At 45.7% G+C, this 16183-nt stretch overlaps 1 protein-coding gene across 1 annotated transcript in view; it reads left to right on the forward strand.

The window, feature by feature from the left end:
- The window catches only part of Tmem132b (transmembrane protein 132B), a 232195-nt gene that overhangs the window by 184510 nt on the left and 31502 nt on the right, over positions 1–16183 (forward strand). Inside the window, exon 5 of the mRNA XM_051204993.1 lies at positions 10537–10680. Within this exon, the coding sequence (XP_051060950.1) occupies positions 10537–10680 (144 nt within the window). The remainder of the gene's footprint in view (positions 1–10536; positions 10681–16183) is intronic.

Genomic DNA, 16183 nt, shown 5'->3' on the forward strand with positions numbered 1-16183 from the left:
TAATGGGTAGAAGGGGATTAGAGAAAAATGCATGTAATTATTATGCAGTGTAAGAGCCTGCTCTGTGGATAAACAGGGCACCCCCAAATGAGGAGCACAGGAAAGAGGCTCCCCTGGAAACCAGGCTGGCTCAAACTTCCTGTGGCTCTGTCTTCTGACACTCACATGCCTAAGGTTTAGAGTTCTCTGTGCTTCATCCAGCTCACATGGGTTTCTGTAAACTTATGAGTTTCCCTGATCCCGGGCATATTTTTCCGTGTCTCAGGAATACTGCTCAGCTCTGGCTGTTCACCCTATCTTGAGATGGACCATGTCCCTGGGATTCTCAGATTCACACCCGAGACTCAGAACCACAGGGGTGTTTTATGGACTCCTGTTTTCTGATTTCCACCCTAACTTCCTCTTGAGGGGATAGTGGAGGGCTCAGGGTACCAACAGAACATCACAGTGTAATGTGGCCCCTTGAGTCAAGGGTCCTGTACTCCTCTGTGTCATGGCCCAATTGAACCCAGGAACTGGCAGGATAAAGATCATTCACTGCCTCCAGCTTCACCGCCTCAGATGTCAGTTTCCTACCATGTGCTCTGCAGCATGGGGAAGAGCCTGTGCTTTGGAGTGGGTCAGATCCCATCTCAGTGATCAGCCTGGTGGTGACTTTGGGTAAGCCATTACCCGCCTTTGCAATGGATGTGCTGTTGGCATGCTCCACTGGGCCTATTCTTCTTGTTTTGCTGTACATATGGGATTCTCTGTTTCTAAACATCTTCTAGGCCCTCCTTCCTTCCTTCTTTCCTTCCTCCTTTCTTCCTTCCTTCCTTCCTTCCCTCCCTCTTTCCCTCCCTCCCTCTCTCTTTCCCCCTCCCTCCTACCCTCTTTCCTTCCTTCCTCTTGAGACAGAGTTTTTATATGTAGCCATGGTTGGCCTAGAACTCACTATGTAGATCAAGTTGCCTTCAACTTCACAGAGATGTGCCTGCCTTTGCCTTCCAAGTGCTGGGATAAATGGTGTACACCACCAAGCCTGACCATTGGTTTTTCTTCTACTGAGGTCCCCGCCCCCAGCCCTGTCCACTCAGCATTGTCACACCCCTTTTCCTCTAACATGTGTGCCTTTACACTGCAGCCTTCTGACCTTAGGGAAGCTGTCAGTTCGGATGTTATTGCTCAACTTGACAGAAGAGATTATTGTTGGCTTGTGGTCATTAAAGAAGCTGGTGGCAGCGGCCAGGTCTCTTGACTCTCAGTTCAGGGTCTTTTCATATTGGCCCATTCCACCCACCTACCACTCAGGTCTAGGACCCTGCTGGGAAGGATGCAGGCTTCCCTGTTCAGTTCCAGTTACTAAAGTGAAATTTTGTGGGACTGAGCATGTCCACTGCTTTGGTGTGACTTTAAAAGGCAGAGGATGAAGGGACGGCTCAGTTTGTTTAAGTGTTTGCCACACAAGCACGAAGACCTGAATTTGATCTCCTCCCAGAACAGAGGTAAGAAAGTCAGTCATGGTAGATGTGCTTGTCATTCCAGCACTGAGGAGACGGAGACAGGGAGATCCCTGAGGCTCACTGGCCAGTCAGTCATCTTCAGGCCCATGAGGGATTCTGTCTCAACAAGCAAGGTGCACCTGGGGAATGATACACAGGGTTTGCTCTCTGATTTGCACACATGTGCGCACATGTATACACACACACACACACACACACACACACAATGAAAACCCTTTTGTCAGGCAGCTCATCTGTCTTCCCTGTAGGACCCAAGATACAAAGGACATTGTCATCCTTAGTGCTCTTTGGCCACAACTCCTTTAGTAGAGTCCTAGTTTGCTTTTCTGTTGCTGTGATAAAATGCTGGCCAAAAGCAAATTGTAGAGGAAAAGGTTTATTCGGATTACAGCTAATAGGCCACCAAAAAGGAAAATCAGGGGAGAAGCTTAAAGCAGGAACCCGGAGTTAGGAACTGAAGCAGGGGCCAGGGAGGAACATGGCTTTCTAGCTTGCATCTAGCCTCAAGCTCAGCCACCTGTTTTTACACAGCCCAGGCCCACCTGCCTAGGGATGGTGCCACCCACCTGGACTCTCCTATATGAATTAGCAATTAAAAAGCCCCAAGACACTCAGTAATTCCATTCTGATAGAAGACATTCCTCAATTGAGGATCCCTCTTTCCAGGTGACTCCAGGTTTATGTCTAGTTGACAGCTAAAGCTAAATGGTGACAAGCAGCAAGTGACAGAAAGTCACCCAGCAACAGTGGGAGCCCAATGTGGGGATTCTTTGTAAGGACGCAGTGTGTCCAGGCATGTGAGGAAGAGGAAGGTGTGGCATGTGAGTAAGGACTGGAACCTCTGCAAGAAGCCTCCACCTTTCATCTCTGTCCCTTCCTGCCTGCCACTCTGCTGGCAGAAATGCCTTGTCACTGCCTCTCAGTTCAGCTTCTCCTTTCTGGAAACAAGCTGTGCAGAGGTCAGAGTTTCTTAGCCCTGGTTCTAAATTGATTTTCAGGAGGCAGCTCGTTGGCTCAGCATGGACCATTGCTCTCATCTAGACCAGCCAACAGTGACTATAAAATGCTGACTTGGTGCCTTGTCTCTGTTGCCATGGCAATAGGTAGCAGAGGAGGAAGATTTCCACAAATGGTCCTTACATCATATTGGATTGTTTTGCCACCACCAACTCCACAGTCTTTGAGATCTTAATATACTCCAGGAAGCATGGGAAGCCATGGCAAAGATGGGACCATGGATCCTGCTCCTGTGGTTTTATGTGGTTCAGGTCCTACTCCCTGTAGAACATTTGCATGAGTAGGGGGCTGGTTGCATCCCCCACACTCTTTGTATCTTGCTTCCCTATGGGCAACCTTTAGTTTCACCAGTCAGTTAATGTACTCAATTGCTCTCAGCTTTTGGTGTGAAGGGCCTGTCTTTGATACTGGCTGGACAATGGCCAGTCTAATTGGCTTTCCCCTCTTTCCTGGAAATGCACCTTGGAGATTGCAGCCCAGCCCTTCACAGGAAGCCACCTTGACTCTCTGAGGCCTGTCCTGATTGGAACAGTCCTATTTGTGCTGCTTAAGAACTGGAGAAGAGCTGACTTCTAACATTTCTTATTGCCTTGTGGATAATAAATTACCACCATCTAAAAATAGCGGGGGAGCTGGACCTATCTCAGAGTTATATAACACACAACACTGGATTGAATGTTGTTAACTAAATTGGAGCCTGTGTCCTTGCTGGTTTCTGAGTGAAGTTTGTTGCAATTCATGGTGTCATTAGGTTCCTACTCAGAATGCAGGACCAGAGTACAGAGGAGGCCAGGCCTCAGAAAGGGTGATCCAGAGCCTCATGGGCTGGGGTTGAAGCTAGACTAGAGCATTCCAGAAGCCATACATGGTCTCATCTGCCTCTTTGAGACTACTCATCTGGTTTTTTATAAAAACCAGATGAATATTCATATCACATTAAGAATTTTCTATTTGTCATGTAGATGTGGTGTAGGCATACATGTGTATGCATGTTTTTGCATGTATGAGGGTACATGTGCTTGTGAGGCTTAAGGTTGACATTGGAAGTCGTCTTCCATTGCTTTCCCACCTCATTCATTGAGCTCAACAGTGTGACTAGTCTTACTAGTCAGCTTGCTCTGGGGACCGCCTTTTCTGCCTTTGAGGCTAGAAATACTGGCTGCCCTCCATTCCCCCCTAACATTCATGTGGATTTCTGGGGATATGCACTCCAGTCCTTAAGCTTGTGTGCCAATCAACTTTGATCACTGAGCCATCTCTCTAGTCCCTACATAACCTATTTGTGAGGGGTTTTGAAATCAACATCTGTACAAATCTCTCTTTTATCCTTAAAGCTTCACTTGGAGTTAGGACATGGAATGAAACTGAGGGTCCATTGTGTATATGAGCTGAGAAGACCAGTTAAGCACCCAGGATGGGAGCTGTGACATCCAAGAGCTTCTGTCCTCATCCTATCCCTGTTGCTTAGCAACATCATGATTCCAGCCAAATCACTGAACTCCTCTGAGTTTCTGTTCCATCATTTGTGCAATAGAGACACAGATAGTCACTCTCCAGTGGGATTATCTCAGGATTAAATAGCATGTTAATAAAATCAATGCATATTATCAATAGAAAATGATTTCTATGAATGGCAGAAATCACTTGTCACAGTGCCTGGTTCTCATGTAATATTTAAGAAAAGCATTAACTATATTTAGTTATATTCATTAGGCACTTGAACCCTTTATCTATGCATTTATTCTTTTATTCCTTCTTGATGTATTCTTTTGGTCTTTTGATTGGATCCGTAAGTCTGAAGAAATGCCTTTCTCACATTCCTCCTTTAGCATCTTCCAAGTGTTAGTGTTTTCTCTCAACACAAACACCTGGCATCACCATCATCATCATCATCATCACCATCATCATCATCAGTATTATTATTGAGACAGGGCCTTACTTTGTGTAACCAGCTTACCTGGAACACACTATATAGATATGTTGGTCTTGAACTCACAGAGACATACCTGCTTTTTGCCTCCTGGGTGCTGGGATTAAAGGCATACACCACCACACACAACCAAACACTATTTTGAATTGCTTGAGAGTGAGTTACATACACGTTGGCCCTTTTTCTCTAGATGCTTTAATGAGGTCGTGGTGGTTTGGATGAGAAACGTCCCCCATAGGAGCTTATGTTTGAACACTTTGTCCCCAGAAGGTGGCGCTGTTTGGAGTGGTTGGGAGGTGGACCCTTGCTGGAAGAAGTACATCACTAGGGTAGATGTTAAGGCTTTTTAGATTGGCCCTACTTCCTTTTCTCCCTTTGCTTCCTTGACTGCCAGGTCCACCTAACTTGCTCAGTGCCATGCCTTCCCATCTAGTACTATAAGCCTAAACAAATCCTTTCCCCCATAGGTTGCTTTCCATTGGGGTATTTTATCACGCCAACAACAAAGAAGTAACTCATACATAGAGTTTTCCTGGAGTTCTTGAGTGCACAGATAGACAGTTCAAAGCACAATCATCTCATCTCCAAGCTTTCCCCACATTTTATCATTTGTCTGTTTGTGGCCATTGCAGCCAAATTATTTTTTCCAGTCTAAGGTCTTAGTCCAGGACACTGCACGTGTCCTGCATGTAATTGATAGTACTTTCCCATCTTTACCTTTCAGACTGTGACATGTTTATAAAGCCCACTTGATCTGTCCAATGCCTCCTGGCTGGGTTTATTTCACATATCTTTATTCCAAGTTCAGTTTATACTTTAGAGATGGCACTGTGTCCTTTTCAAGATCCAGTGTCTCTTCCCTTGTGAGTGACCATCTTTGATCAGCAGGATGAGGAGGGGCGTGCCAGGGTCTGCACAAGGAAGCTGCTGTTGCTTTGTTTGGAAATCGTTACTTCTCCTGCTCTGAAATACTGTGGCACTTTGCAAATAACCAGTTTCTTAGACTTCAAGTTGGCCGTGGAATCCATTAACGATTCTTACCCGAGACAATTAAGGCATAAATGGTGGCTGCCAGGTGGTGGGGTTCTAATTTCGTGACTCCTTTTGCATTTGTGAGTCAGAATGCCACCCCAAGGACCCAGCTTTCTTCTCCGCTGTTTGTTTAATCATAGTGGTATGGATTCAGAAACTCATTTTCTTCCATAGATTAAAATCGGCTGCTGTGATTGTTTACTGGGATGTTAAACTGTCCCAGGTCGGCAACCAACAAGCTTCATGCCATCTCCTGTGTCCCTTTTGACATTTCTGTTGTTTGAGAGCTTAGTTACCTCCTGGCTGTGTGAGATATTTTAGACTCCTTCTCTCCGCTCCTCACTGCCTATCAGCCTGCCATTTTTCCATGGAGTCCTGTTACCTTCTTATCCAGAGAAAGCTATGTAGATTTTAAACCCCAGCACTTGTATGTAGAACTTAAACCCACCACTTGGTGCGTTGGTTGCTGAAGGAGCAGTCTGATGTTTGCATCTAAGGTCTCTCAGAGAACTGAAATGAGGAAAAGCCTCATGTATACACACACTAACACACTGCCTACTGTATACACATGAGCACAGAAAGCCCAGCATATGAGTTTTCTCACTGGTTCTCTGCTGCATCAGAGTTCCTGCTGTATCTCATTTCCATTTTAAGACTCAGTTTTCTAGTGGTAAGAACCATGGCTCCCATTACCCAGCACACTGAAGTGGTTTCCGTGGCTAAACCACCTGCTAGGCTGTGAAAGGCAAAACCTAACCAGGGCTCAGTGTGTTTGCAGCAAGTTTTGAGTCTTCACTCTGAGAGGTTATAGTCAATGTGTCAGGAGGTCACTTGCAGCTACTGTTAAAAGCTTTGTGCATCGGAGGTGCATTGCTCACGCTGCATGTCACATATGGGGCAGCTGCAGGACTCTTCTCTGTCATCACCCTGGGACCTGGCTAACAGGAGACGATTCTCTCTTTCACCCTTCAATCATTTATTAATTATCTTTCTATCTATTTATCTATTGGTGTCATTTGTCTATCCACTCACCCATCTATCCATCCATCTACCCACCCACCCATCCATCCACCCACCCAACTGTCTGTCTGTATATCTATCTATCTATCTATCTATCTATCTATCTATCTACCTACCTACCTACCTACCTACCTACCTATCTATCTGTCATCTATCATCTATCTATATAGCTTGTCTTAGGGTTTCTATTGCTGTGAAGAGACATCATGACCACAGTAACTCTTATAAAGGAAAACATTTAATTGGGAAGTGGCTATGGTTCAGAAGTTTAGTGCATTATCATCCTGGCAGAATCATGGTGGAGTGCAGGCACACATGGTGCTGGAGAGAAATTGAGAGTTCTACATCCATTTCTTCAGGCATTGGGAAGGAAGGATGAGCCACTGGGCCTAGGTTGAGCTTCTGAAACCTCAGAGCCTATCCCTGGTAACACACTTTCTCCAACAAGGCCACACCTTCTCCAACAAGGCCATACCTCCCAAATAGTGCCACTCACCATGAACTGATGGAAGAGCATTTTCATTCAAACTGCCACATATCTATCAATCGTCTATATGTGAATATCAATCATCTATCATTTATCTGTCAACTATGCATTCATTTGTCACTTTGTCATCTATTTATGTATCTTTTATCTATCTGTTAACTACCTATATATCTCTCTGTCAATCTATCATGTTTATTTGTGTATCTATTGGTCTTATGTATTTATCTCTGTGTCTATGATATATCTATATTTCTATCACTCCATGTATATCATATGTTTAGATTTCTATTATTCCATTGATATTTCAACTTCTGTATCTGTCAGTGTATGCAGCTATATGTCTATTATTCTATTAAGTGTTGTCTGTATCTATCTATCTATCTATCTATCTACTTATCATCTATCTTTTATCTATAATCTCTGTGTATGTCACCTTTTCTGTCTGTTATTTCCCAGGAGTCAGCCATAACCTTTAAAGCTCCTACAATAATCTCATTCTTCATGTTTTCACCATAAGATTTTTGATCAAGGGTTGTCCATGACCTCCAACAGCTCTGAAATTAAACAATTGCCCATAACTCTGTTTGACAAACATCTTTGAGTAGAAGGCTTTTCATGGGGTGGCCCTGGACTCAGGTTACACACATCTTGGCAGACAGGTCCTCCAGGGAATCAGCAGACAATCCAGCAACAATAACTTGTGGTTTTGGTAGGTCTCCAGCTCCACCCCTCCAGCGGTGTCTATACTGCTGGTTTTCTTGTGAAGGTGAGATGTTAGTTTTCAAAACCTTTATGGCTCTGGAGAGGAGGGAAGCTCGGGGTTAAATGCCACTATGTTCTCTGGTTTCCTTTTTATGAAAAGCCAATATTCTGCACTTCTTGAATAAATGCTGTCCCAGCCCCACATACATTTGAAATAGTTGTTTCCGATGGTATTTGTCAGCTCTCTTGTTGCTTTTCACAGGACAGAGAATCTTATGCCATTCCCCGTGATGTCACCCTGTTGAGCATTGATGGAAATGCATTTCCGAAAGGCTGTCTGTACACTTTGGTGTGAAGTCTACCCCCCTTATGACATCAGGAGCTGGGGGGGCATGTCTGTTAACTGTTGACCTTGTGTCTTTGGCAGCAGATGGTGTTGCTGTGATGTTGAACAGGACAGTTTCTTTTTTTTCAGTGGGTTGAAGGTGGGGGGGGGAAATCACCTTTGGAAGTATTAAGATGGTTGTCTGTGGATAATGGGGAGAAAGGTACAAAAATCTATGCCACTCATGAAAGAGTTGAAATGTAGAAACAGCCACTAAGCTGCTTATAACCGGGTTGTAAGTCAGGGTCAGCCATGATTCGCTTAGAAAATCTGTGCCCTTGAAACTCAGTCTGGGAGACACATCAGTGTCTCCTCCAAGGACTTCCCCAGACCGCCGATGGAGCATTAGCTGGCTTCTTTCTCTAAAGTCCACTCTGTCACCTGTCCTCATATAAAACTTATCGGTTGTAAGGGATAAAACCCAGTTCAAACTGGCTTTAGGAGAAGTTGAAATTTAGTAAAAGCAGAAATTTATTAAATGTCGGAAGACTGTGACCTTCATGTGGGACTGGATTCAGGAATCCAGAAATCTTGACCAGGAACTTGGTCTTGCTTCTGATTTTTCTTCATTCTGGACACAGTGTTGGGGTATTTTCCCTGTCTGTTTTCACAAAGCCTAATGGAGTCAGGCGGGATCAACTCTAGCCAAACCAATATGTCAAGAGATTGGCAGATCTAGCTAAATGAGAAACCTTCATATCCCAGCAGTTTGCCAGAGGGAGAGAGGAAAGCCCCCCCCCCCCATGCCTGGATTGGAGGGAAGTCTCTGGGAGAACTGGAAGGTCAGGGGCAGGAAGGCCCTGGATGTAGCTGGGGTGGGCAGGAGCTTACATGTGGCCAGTTCTCTCTGGCTCTTTGTGCCATGTCTTAATTTGAACCCCATAGGAAGTCTGTGAAGTCCCCCAGATGAGCTTTCACTTTCCAAATGATCTCAAGCTAAGACCACGATACTGAAGAGAGTGGTTTGCTCAGTGACAATGTGCCTGCAGGTGTGGGATCCAGACTTCAGTCGCCAGAGACCCTATTCAAAGCTCACCAAGGTGGTGGTGTGTACTTGTCTTATCAGTGCTGGGGAGGCAGAGACAGGCGATCTCTGGGATTCACTGGCCAGACAGCCTTATCTATTCAGAGAGCCCTAGATCCCAGTGAGTGATGCTGTCTAAACAAGTATGGTGGATAGTTTCAGAGGAATGATCACTGAGCTTTTTCTCTGGTCTTCCCTCTCTCTCCAAAAGCCTCCCACAAATCTCCAAAACCACACGTACACTAGCAAATTAATTAATTAATATTGGAGATAATTCTTGTGCCCAGTGACAGTCATGTCTGCAAGATGAGAAAGGAGGTAGAGCTCTCCATGTTGGATAGTGCCCCCACTACTGGGGACTAACAAGGGTCTAGCTGTTGAGCTTAACTTATCTTCAGTGTGAGGTGGAACCCACTCAACTGTCTGGAACTTTCCATCCTCCAGGAATCCATCTCCTCTGGGTAACTCTGGGCTCCGCAATGTCCCAAACAGTGCCAACTGCTGCTGGCCGTTAAATATAGTAGAGTAGCTGTGGAGGGTTTGGGAAAGGAAGCCTACTCATCAGGAGAAAGGGCCTTGAGACCATTACCAGACCTGGAGGTGGGAGGGAGAGCAGATGGAGCTAGTATGATATATGTGACAGACAAACATGACAGGGGCCTTAAAGGGAAGGAGATGCTTCTCTTTAAAACCTGGAGAGGAAATTCAGAGAGAGAGAGAGAGAGAGAGAGACAGAGACAGAGGCAGACAGACAGATGCAGAGACAGAGAAACACATAGAGACAGATGTAGAGACACAGAGACACAGAGAGGTACAGAGACATAGACACACAGTAACAGAGTCACAGAGAGACAAAGAGACAGAGAGACAGAGGGAGACAAAGAGATAGATATAGAGAGACAGAGAGATATAGAGACACATAGAGACAGAGAGATAGGCAGCTTCTTAACTCTTGTCTCAGGGAGAGCTGCAATCAGGGGTGTTGTTTGATTTTCACTGTGGGATTTTGCCTCTTAAGGGTGACTGCTATTTTAATATAAATCTTAAAATTACTTTATTTAATGTGTACGAGTGTCTTGTCTGTGTGTTCGTATGTGCACTATGTGCGAGCAGTACCTGTGGAGGCTAGGGTGTGGGATCTTCTAGAACTGGAGTTACAGATGGTTGTGAGCCACCCACACCTTGTGGGTGCTAGGAATTGAACTCAAGTCCCCTGGGAGATCAGCTGGTGATCTTGACTGCTGAGCCATCTCTCCAGCCCAAGAATGACCACTGCCTTAAAGGGGCAGGCCCATGTTCTAGCAGGTATCAAATGTTCAAACATGCGAACCTGTCGGGGAATATATCACATTCCTAACAGGGGTCCGGGTGATGGGTGGCTCACTCAGTCACCACCCCCCTCCTCCTTGGCTCACTCTTGTTGCCTGTCTTGTTCAGGACACAGAAGTTTTGAACACTGCCATTCTCACCGGAAAGCCCGTCTCCGTTCCCGTCAAGGTCGTGGGGGTTCAAGAAGATGGATCTGTGGTGGATGTGTTGGAGTCTGTGGAATGCAGGTCGGCCGATGAAGATGTTGTGAAGGTACTGGAGACATATGCTCGTGTGTCCCTCCCTCCCTCCCTCCCTCCCTCCCTCCCTCCCTCCCTCCCTCTCTCCCTCCCTCCCTCCCTCTCTCCCTCTCTCCCTCTCTCTCTCTCATCCTCTCTTTTCACCTCCAGTGTGTTCTGTCTTAATGTCCTTCATTTGGAGGGAGGGTGAGCAAATGACCTCACAGAGGAGGAGATCAGTGTCAATGGAGATGCTGCCATTTCCTTCTCTGGTTCTTGGTCTTAAATGACAGCCTGGTCCCTTTCACCTTCTCCCTCTTCTCCCTTCCCTGTCTTTCTCATAAGCAGGCTGCTTCCTTTACTCCAGCAATCCATCCATCATTTCAGTTTTTACCAACTGTCTATGCCCAGTTGGGTTATTTACTGAGTGTATTTTCTTCGCCTGTCCTGCTCTCCGGGAGCAGCTGTCTGCCTCAGCTGGCTGTAGTCTGGTGCCGATAAGTGCCTCCTTTCCTCAAGCTTAAAAACTAATTTAGGGTCATTATAAGATAATAAAACCCACGAGCTTGATGTGTTAAAATTTTGTTAATATACATTAAAGTAAATGACTATTAAAATAATAATAAAAATCCTCATCACGCACCTCCTGGCTTAATTTGAATACCACCAAAGGGACACGCAGCTTGCAGTTGAGAAATCTGGACACAGGGTTCTTCTGCCTGATCCTTTTCATTACTGATCAGTGAATAGTTTGGCTCCAGATTCTTCCAGAATCTGCCAGGAGTTTAATTGTCCTTGCTGTTTGTGAGGAAACTTCAAGATTTAGTGTTGCTGTTTTTGTTCCCTCCCTCCTCAGCGCATCCGTTGCTCATTGCCTTTGCAGCAGAGATTGCAGAGAGGAAAGAGTCCATCGTCAAGTCTCTCAGAGAGCTCCCAGTTTCAATCTGCTCAGATAGATTAGGGAAATCCAATGCACCCACAGAGTCAGTCCTGCCCTTCACACCAAGTCTGCTTCTGTTCAGAGGTGAAATGAGACTTGGCCTCTGGCTTTTCAAACTTGCATTAATTAATTTAATTTCTAAATGTGTGCCTATGCAAGCAGATGCGCTCATGCACGTGGAGGTCAGAGGACAGCATGCAGAGGCACTCATACACATGGTCAGAGAACATCATGCAGATGCACTAATGCTTGTGGAGGTCAGAGGACAGCATGCAGAGGCACTCATGCATGTGGAGGTCAGAGGACAGCATGCAGAGGCACTCATACACATGGTCAGAGAACATCATGCAGATGCACTCATGCATGTGGAGGTCAGAGGACAGCATGCAGATGCACTAATGCTTGTGGAGGTCAGAGGACAGCATGCAGAGGCACTCATGCATGTGGAGGTCAGAGGACAGCATGCAGAGGCACTCATGCATGTGGAGGTCAGAGGACAGCATGCAGAGGCACTCATGCATGTGGAAGTCAGAGGACAGCATGCAGATGCACTCATGCATGTGGAGGTCAGAGGACAGCATGCAGAGGCACTCATGCATGTGGAAGTCAGAGGACAGCATGCAGATGCACTCATGCATGTGGAGGTCAGAGGACAGCATGCAGAGGCACTCATGCATGTGGAGGTCAGAGGACAGCATGCAGAGGCACTCATGCATGTGGAAGTCAGAGGACAGATTTCTGGAGTCACTTCTCTCCTTCCACCATGTGGGTCTCCTGATTCGAACTCAGGCCATGAAGCTTAGAGGCAGGTGCCCTTTACTTGCTGAGCCACCTCGCCAGCCCTTGCTACCAGTCTTGGACACTTCCTGGTGGCTAGCAAGGAGAAGTCTAGAAAAGGTTGATGCTTTCTCTGTGTGGCCTGCACGAGACTGTGTTTTGGTCCAGAGTATATCTGATAAAGAAGGATGTTGGATCCATAAAGTCTCTTTGAACAGCTGTGCATCTGCTGGTGCCTCCAGCATGACATACTTTGTTTCCTGGGCTTGGGCCATGAATTCTCCCCAAAGACAAAAGCAGACTAGTTTAAAACCTACAATATGGCCTCACCCTAGACATGTGGCAATCCTTGTGTTCTATGGGCAGGACAGATTAAACAAATTCAAGGGCTTCCACATTAGCAGTATAGAAAACACCTGAGTGGTTACAGGAGGTAGGCACACATGAGGCATACTGACACTGTATATGTACACACACACACACACACACACACACACACACACACACACACTCCACCTTATTTTTCAGACAAGGTCTCTCATTGAATCAGATGCTTACTGATTTGGATAGACCAGCTGGCCAGCAAGTCCTAGGAAATCCTCCAGTCTCCACTCCCTGGCGCTTGAATTATAAGTACACACCATACACCTGGTTATTTACGTTAGCGTTGGGGATCTGAATGCAGGTCCTCATACCCTTTAAGGACTTTACCAACTTAGCCATGTCCCCAATATATTTGTTTCTCTGTCTCTACATCATTCAAGAAAAAGCAGACATTGACAGTGGCTTAGGGAGGTGGTGTCTGAATGCTTTATGCTGACATGGGCCCAAACAAATGACTTGCTTTGTTTCTCCTGAGCCTTTGGGCCTCTCCCAGGAGCCTTGTGGAGTCCTGCAGGATGGGATCCTTGTTCTCTTATCCTGGAGAATTCTATTTGTGAATCCCATTTCTGTCATATCCATAGTTGTTCCCATGCACAAAAATGAATTAAAACCAACCACTCTCTGCCCTTCCTGAAGGATACGATATTTTGGAAGATGAATTTCTTTTTTCTTTTTCTTTTTTTCTTGGCTGTCTTGTGTAAGCCTCATGAGGTAGGGTCCCCTCTTTAGAGGACACAAATAAAGCGAGTTGTCAGATCATCCAGCCCAGGGCTACATTCAGACAGGCTTTGCTGGAGACCCTGGGATTTAATTAAGTGGCTCCGATGCATCTGCTATGGTTTCCCTGTTTGTATTTGTAATATATTTTGCTGCGTCTGGAGGATGGATGGAATTTTCTAGAGGACTGTGCACTGGCTTCAGTGTCACCCCAGGGGTTGTCGTGACATGACAAAGTCATTAGCACCACCAGAAGGACCCATGCATCTGTTGCCCAGCCATTTCGGCACAATGGGTCTGGGACTTACAGGAGTGGGTGAAGTGTTGACTTTAAGAATATGGGAGTTGCGGAGACAAACAAGCTCACTCCTGTGACCTGGGGATTTTGTGACTTTCAGAGACCAGTTACAAACAGCCACTACATCTCTTGAGAGTGGAGAAACTAACACAAACTAAGGAAAACAGGAACAAGACTTATAGTTGTGACTCTCTCTCTCTTTCTCTCCCTCTCTCCCTCTTTCTCTTGTCTATATGTGTCTCTGTGTGTCTACATGTGTTTGTGTGTTTATGTCTGTCTGTGTGTGTCTACATGTGTCTCTGTATCTGAGTATGTCTATATGTCTGTCTGTCTGCAAGAAACCTTGGTCTTTATTATTAGTAGTGAGATCCAACAGGCCTGCCAGCTGCCAGGGTTGCTATCTACAGGTGGTTTCACTGGAATTGAAGAATGCACCTGTGGTTCACATAGAGCAACAGAGAGGCAGTCGTAGGGCCAGACTTAGCCTAGTGGGGTGTAGGGATGTGTGTGTGCACATTCATACATATGGAAGTTGTTTCTTTTCTTTCTTGTGCGTGTACATTCATGTGTATGAATGCAGGCTGGCAGGTGCCACAGGATGCATGTGGAGGACAGAGGACAACCTTGAGTGTCAGTCCTTGCCTTCTATTTTGTTTGAACCAGGGTCTCTGTCGTTTTTCATTCCTCAGTCCAGGCTAGCTGGCTAGCTAGCTTCTGAGGAGTCTCCTGTCTCCACTTCTCACCTCCTGGCAATAGCACTGGGGTTGCAGATACTCATATCCATCCAGATTTTAAGTAGATTCTGGAGACTGGAGCTCAGGTCCTTACACTTTTGTGGCAAATGTTTTTTACCAAAAGCCGTCTCCCCAGCACATGAATTACTTATCATTATTATTATTTAATTTGTTACCTTTTATATTCGCCAGAGTTCTCTGGAGTAACAGAATTTATAGACTGACTCTCTAGATATAGAAAGGGGCTTTAAGAGAATGATTTATAGGTTGTGGTCCAGCTAATGCAATAATGGCTGCCTGTGAATGGAAAGTCCACGGAATCCAGTAGTTGTTCAGTCTAGGAGATTGGATGTCTCAGCTGGTCTTCAGTGTACACTGGAATCCCAGAGAAGTAGGCACGATGCCAGTGAGGGAATGGACTTTCCAGTGAGAGTGAAGCGAAGAGGCAAGGAGAGAGAGTTTCCTTCTCCCATGTCCTTTATACAGGCTGCTAGCAGAAGGTGTGGCCCAGATTGAAGATGTCTACATGTGGAGTGGGGTGGGGTAGGAGGGGAGGGTGGACAGGGTGCATGTGAAGTAGGGGAGGGAGAGGTAACTGGGATCAATATGTAAAATTATAAAAATAAATAAAATGTACCTCATAAAGAAAACAAAAACAAACAAACAAACAAACAAAAAAAAAAAAAAAAAAAAAAAAAAAAGAAGAAGCAAGAGAAAGATGGCTCTTGGATCTGGATTAAAGGTTTAATCTTCCTATCCCAAAGATCCAGATTAGGATCCTGTACAGATGTGTCCAGTCCTTAGGATTTTAGTTCGTTCCAGATTGGTCATGTTGACAACCAAGAACAGCCCCCACACCATTATGAAAAATTTGGCAAATTCATGTAGAAATCTGTATTTCTAGCCTGTGAAAACCCCCAAGGTTGAGCGGCCCCAGGTCCACATCGCTTCCTCTGAGACTTTTCTGAGGTTGAGTAGAGGTTATTTCTTTGTGGAAGGGTCCATCCTGCTCACTGCAGCCCCCACCACCCCCCTTCAACTGTGGGGCTGCGGGGATGTCACACTTGTGTGCTCACATTCTGATTTTAGATATGGGAGGAAAGTAGAGATATGTTTTTGTACTCTGGTCCTCTCTCTTAAAAAAATAATGCAACAATACCACAGTCCACTCCATCACTCTGATGGCAAATTCTGTCTTTGTAGAAACTGAAAGGGAGCTTTGGGAAATCTGTGACCGGAGGAAGAATGTGAGGGGATGGAGGGTTCTGGAAATCAAACCATAGGAGAAAAGACTGGAGGAAGTGGGAGGCCAGCTGGGCCGCGAGGTGGAGAGGAGGATGGTGCCATTGCATCTGTGAAGAAGAGGCCATCATAGTGATCTTTACATCTGTCAAGGGCCACTGTGGGGAAGATGCAGTATGTCCTTTCAGATCCTCAGAGTGGAAGTTAAAGGACACTTTGGGGCACTGATATTGCAATAGCAGAAGAGATCCTTGGTAAGCATCATGCTCATATCATCAGAAGAGAGGCAGGTATGCCTGTGTGGATTGCCATCACAGCCTGGCAGATGCATTAGCTCCCAAATCTGCTAGTCACGAGGCTTCCCCAAGGGCCAGTCATAAGCGTGGTGTTACATCAGTGAGACTTGTTGCTGACGTTCTCGGAGGCATGCCTACTCCTGGATAGG

The sequence above is a fragment of the Phodopus roborovskii genome, unplaced genomic scaffold, assembly GCF_943737965.1.
Source record: "Phodopus roborovskii unplaced genomic scaffold, PHOROB, whole genome shotgun sequence".
NCBI classification, from domain to species: domain Eukaryota; kingdom Metazoa; phylum Chordata; class Mammalia; order Rodentia; family Cricetidae; genus Phodopus; species Phodopus roborovskii.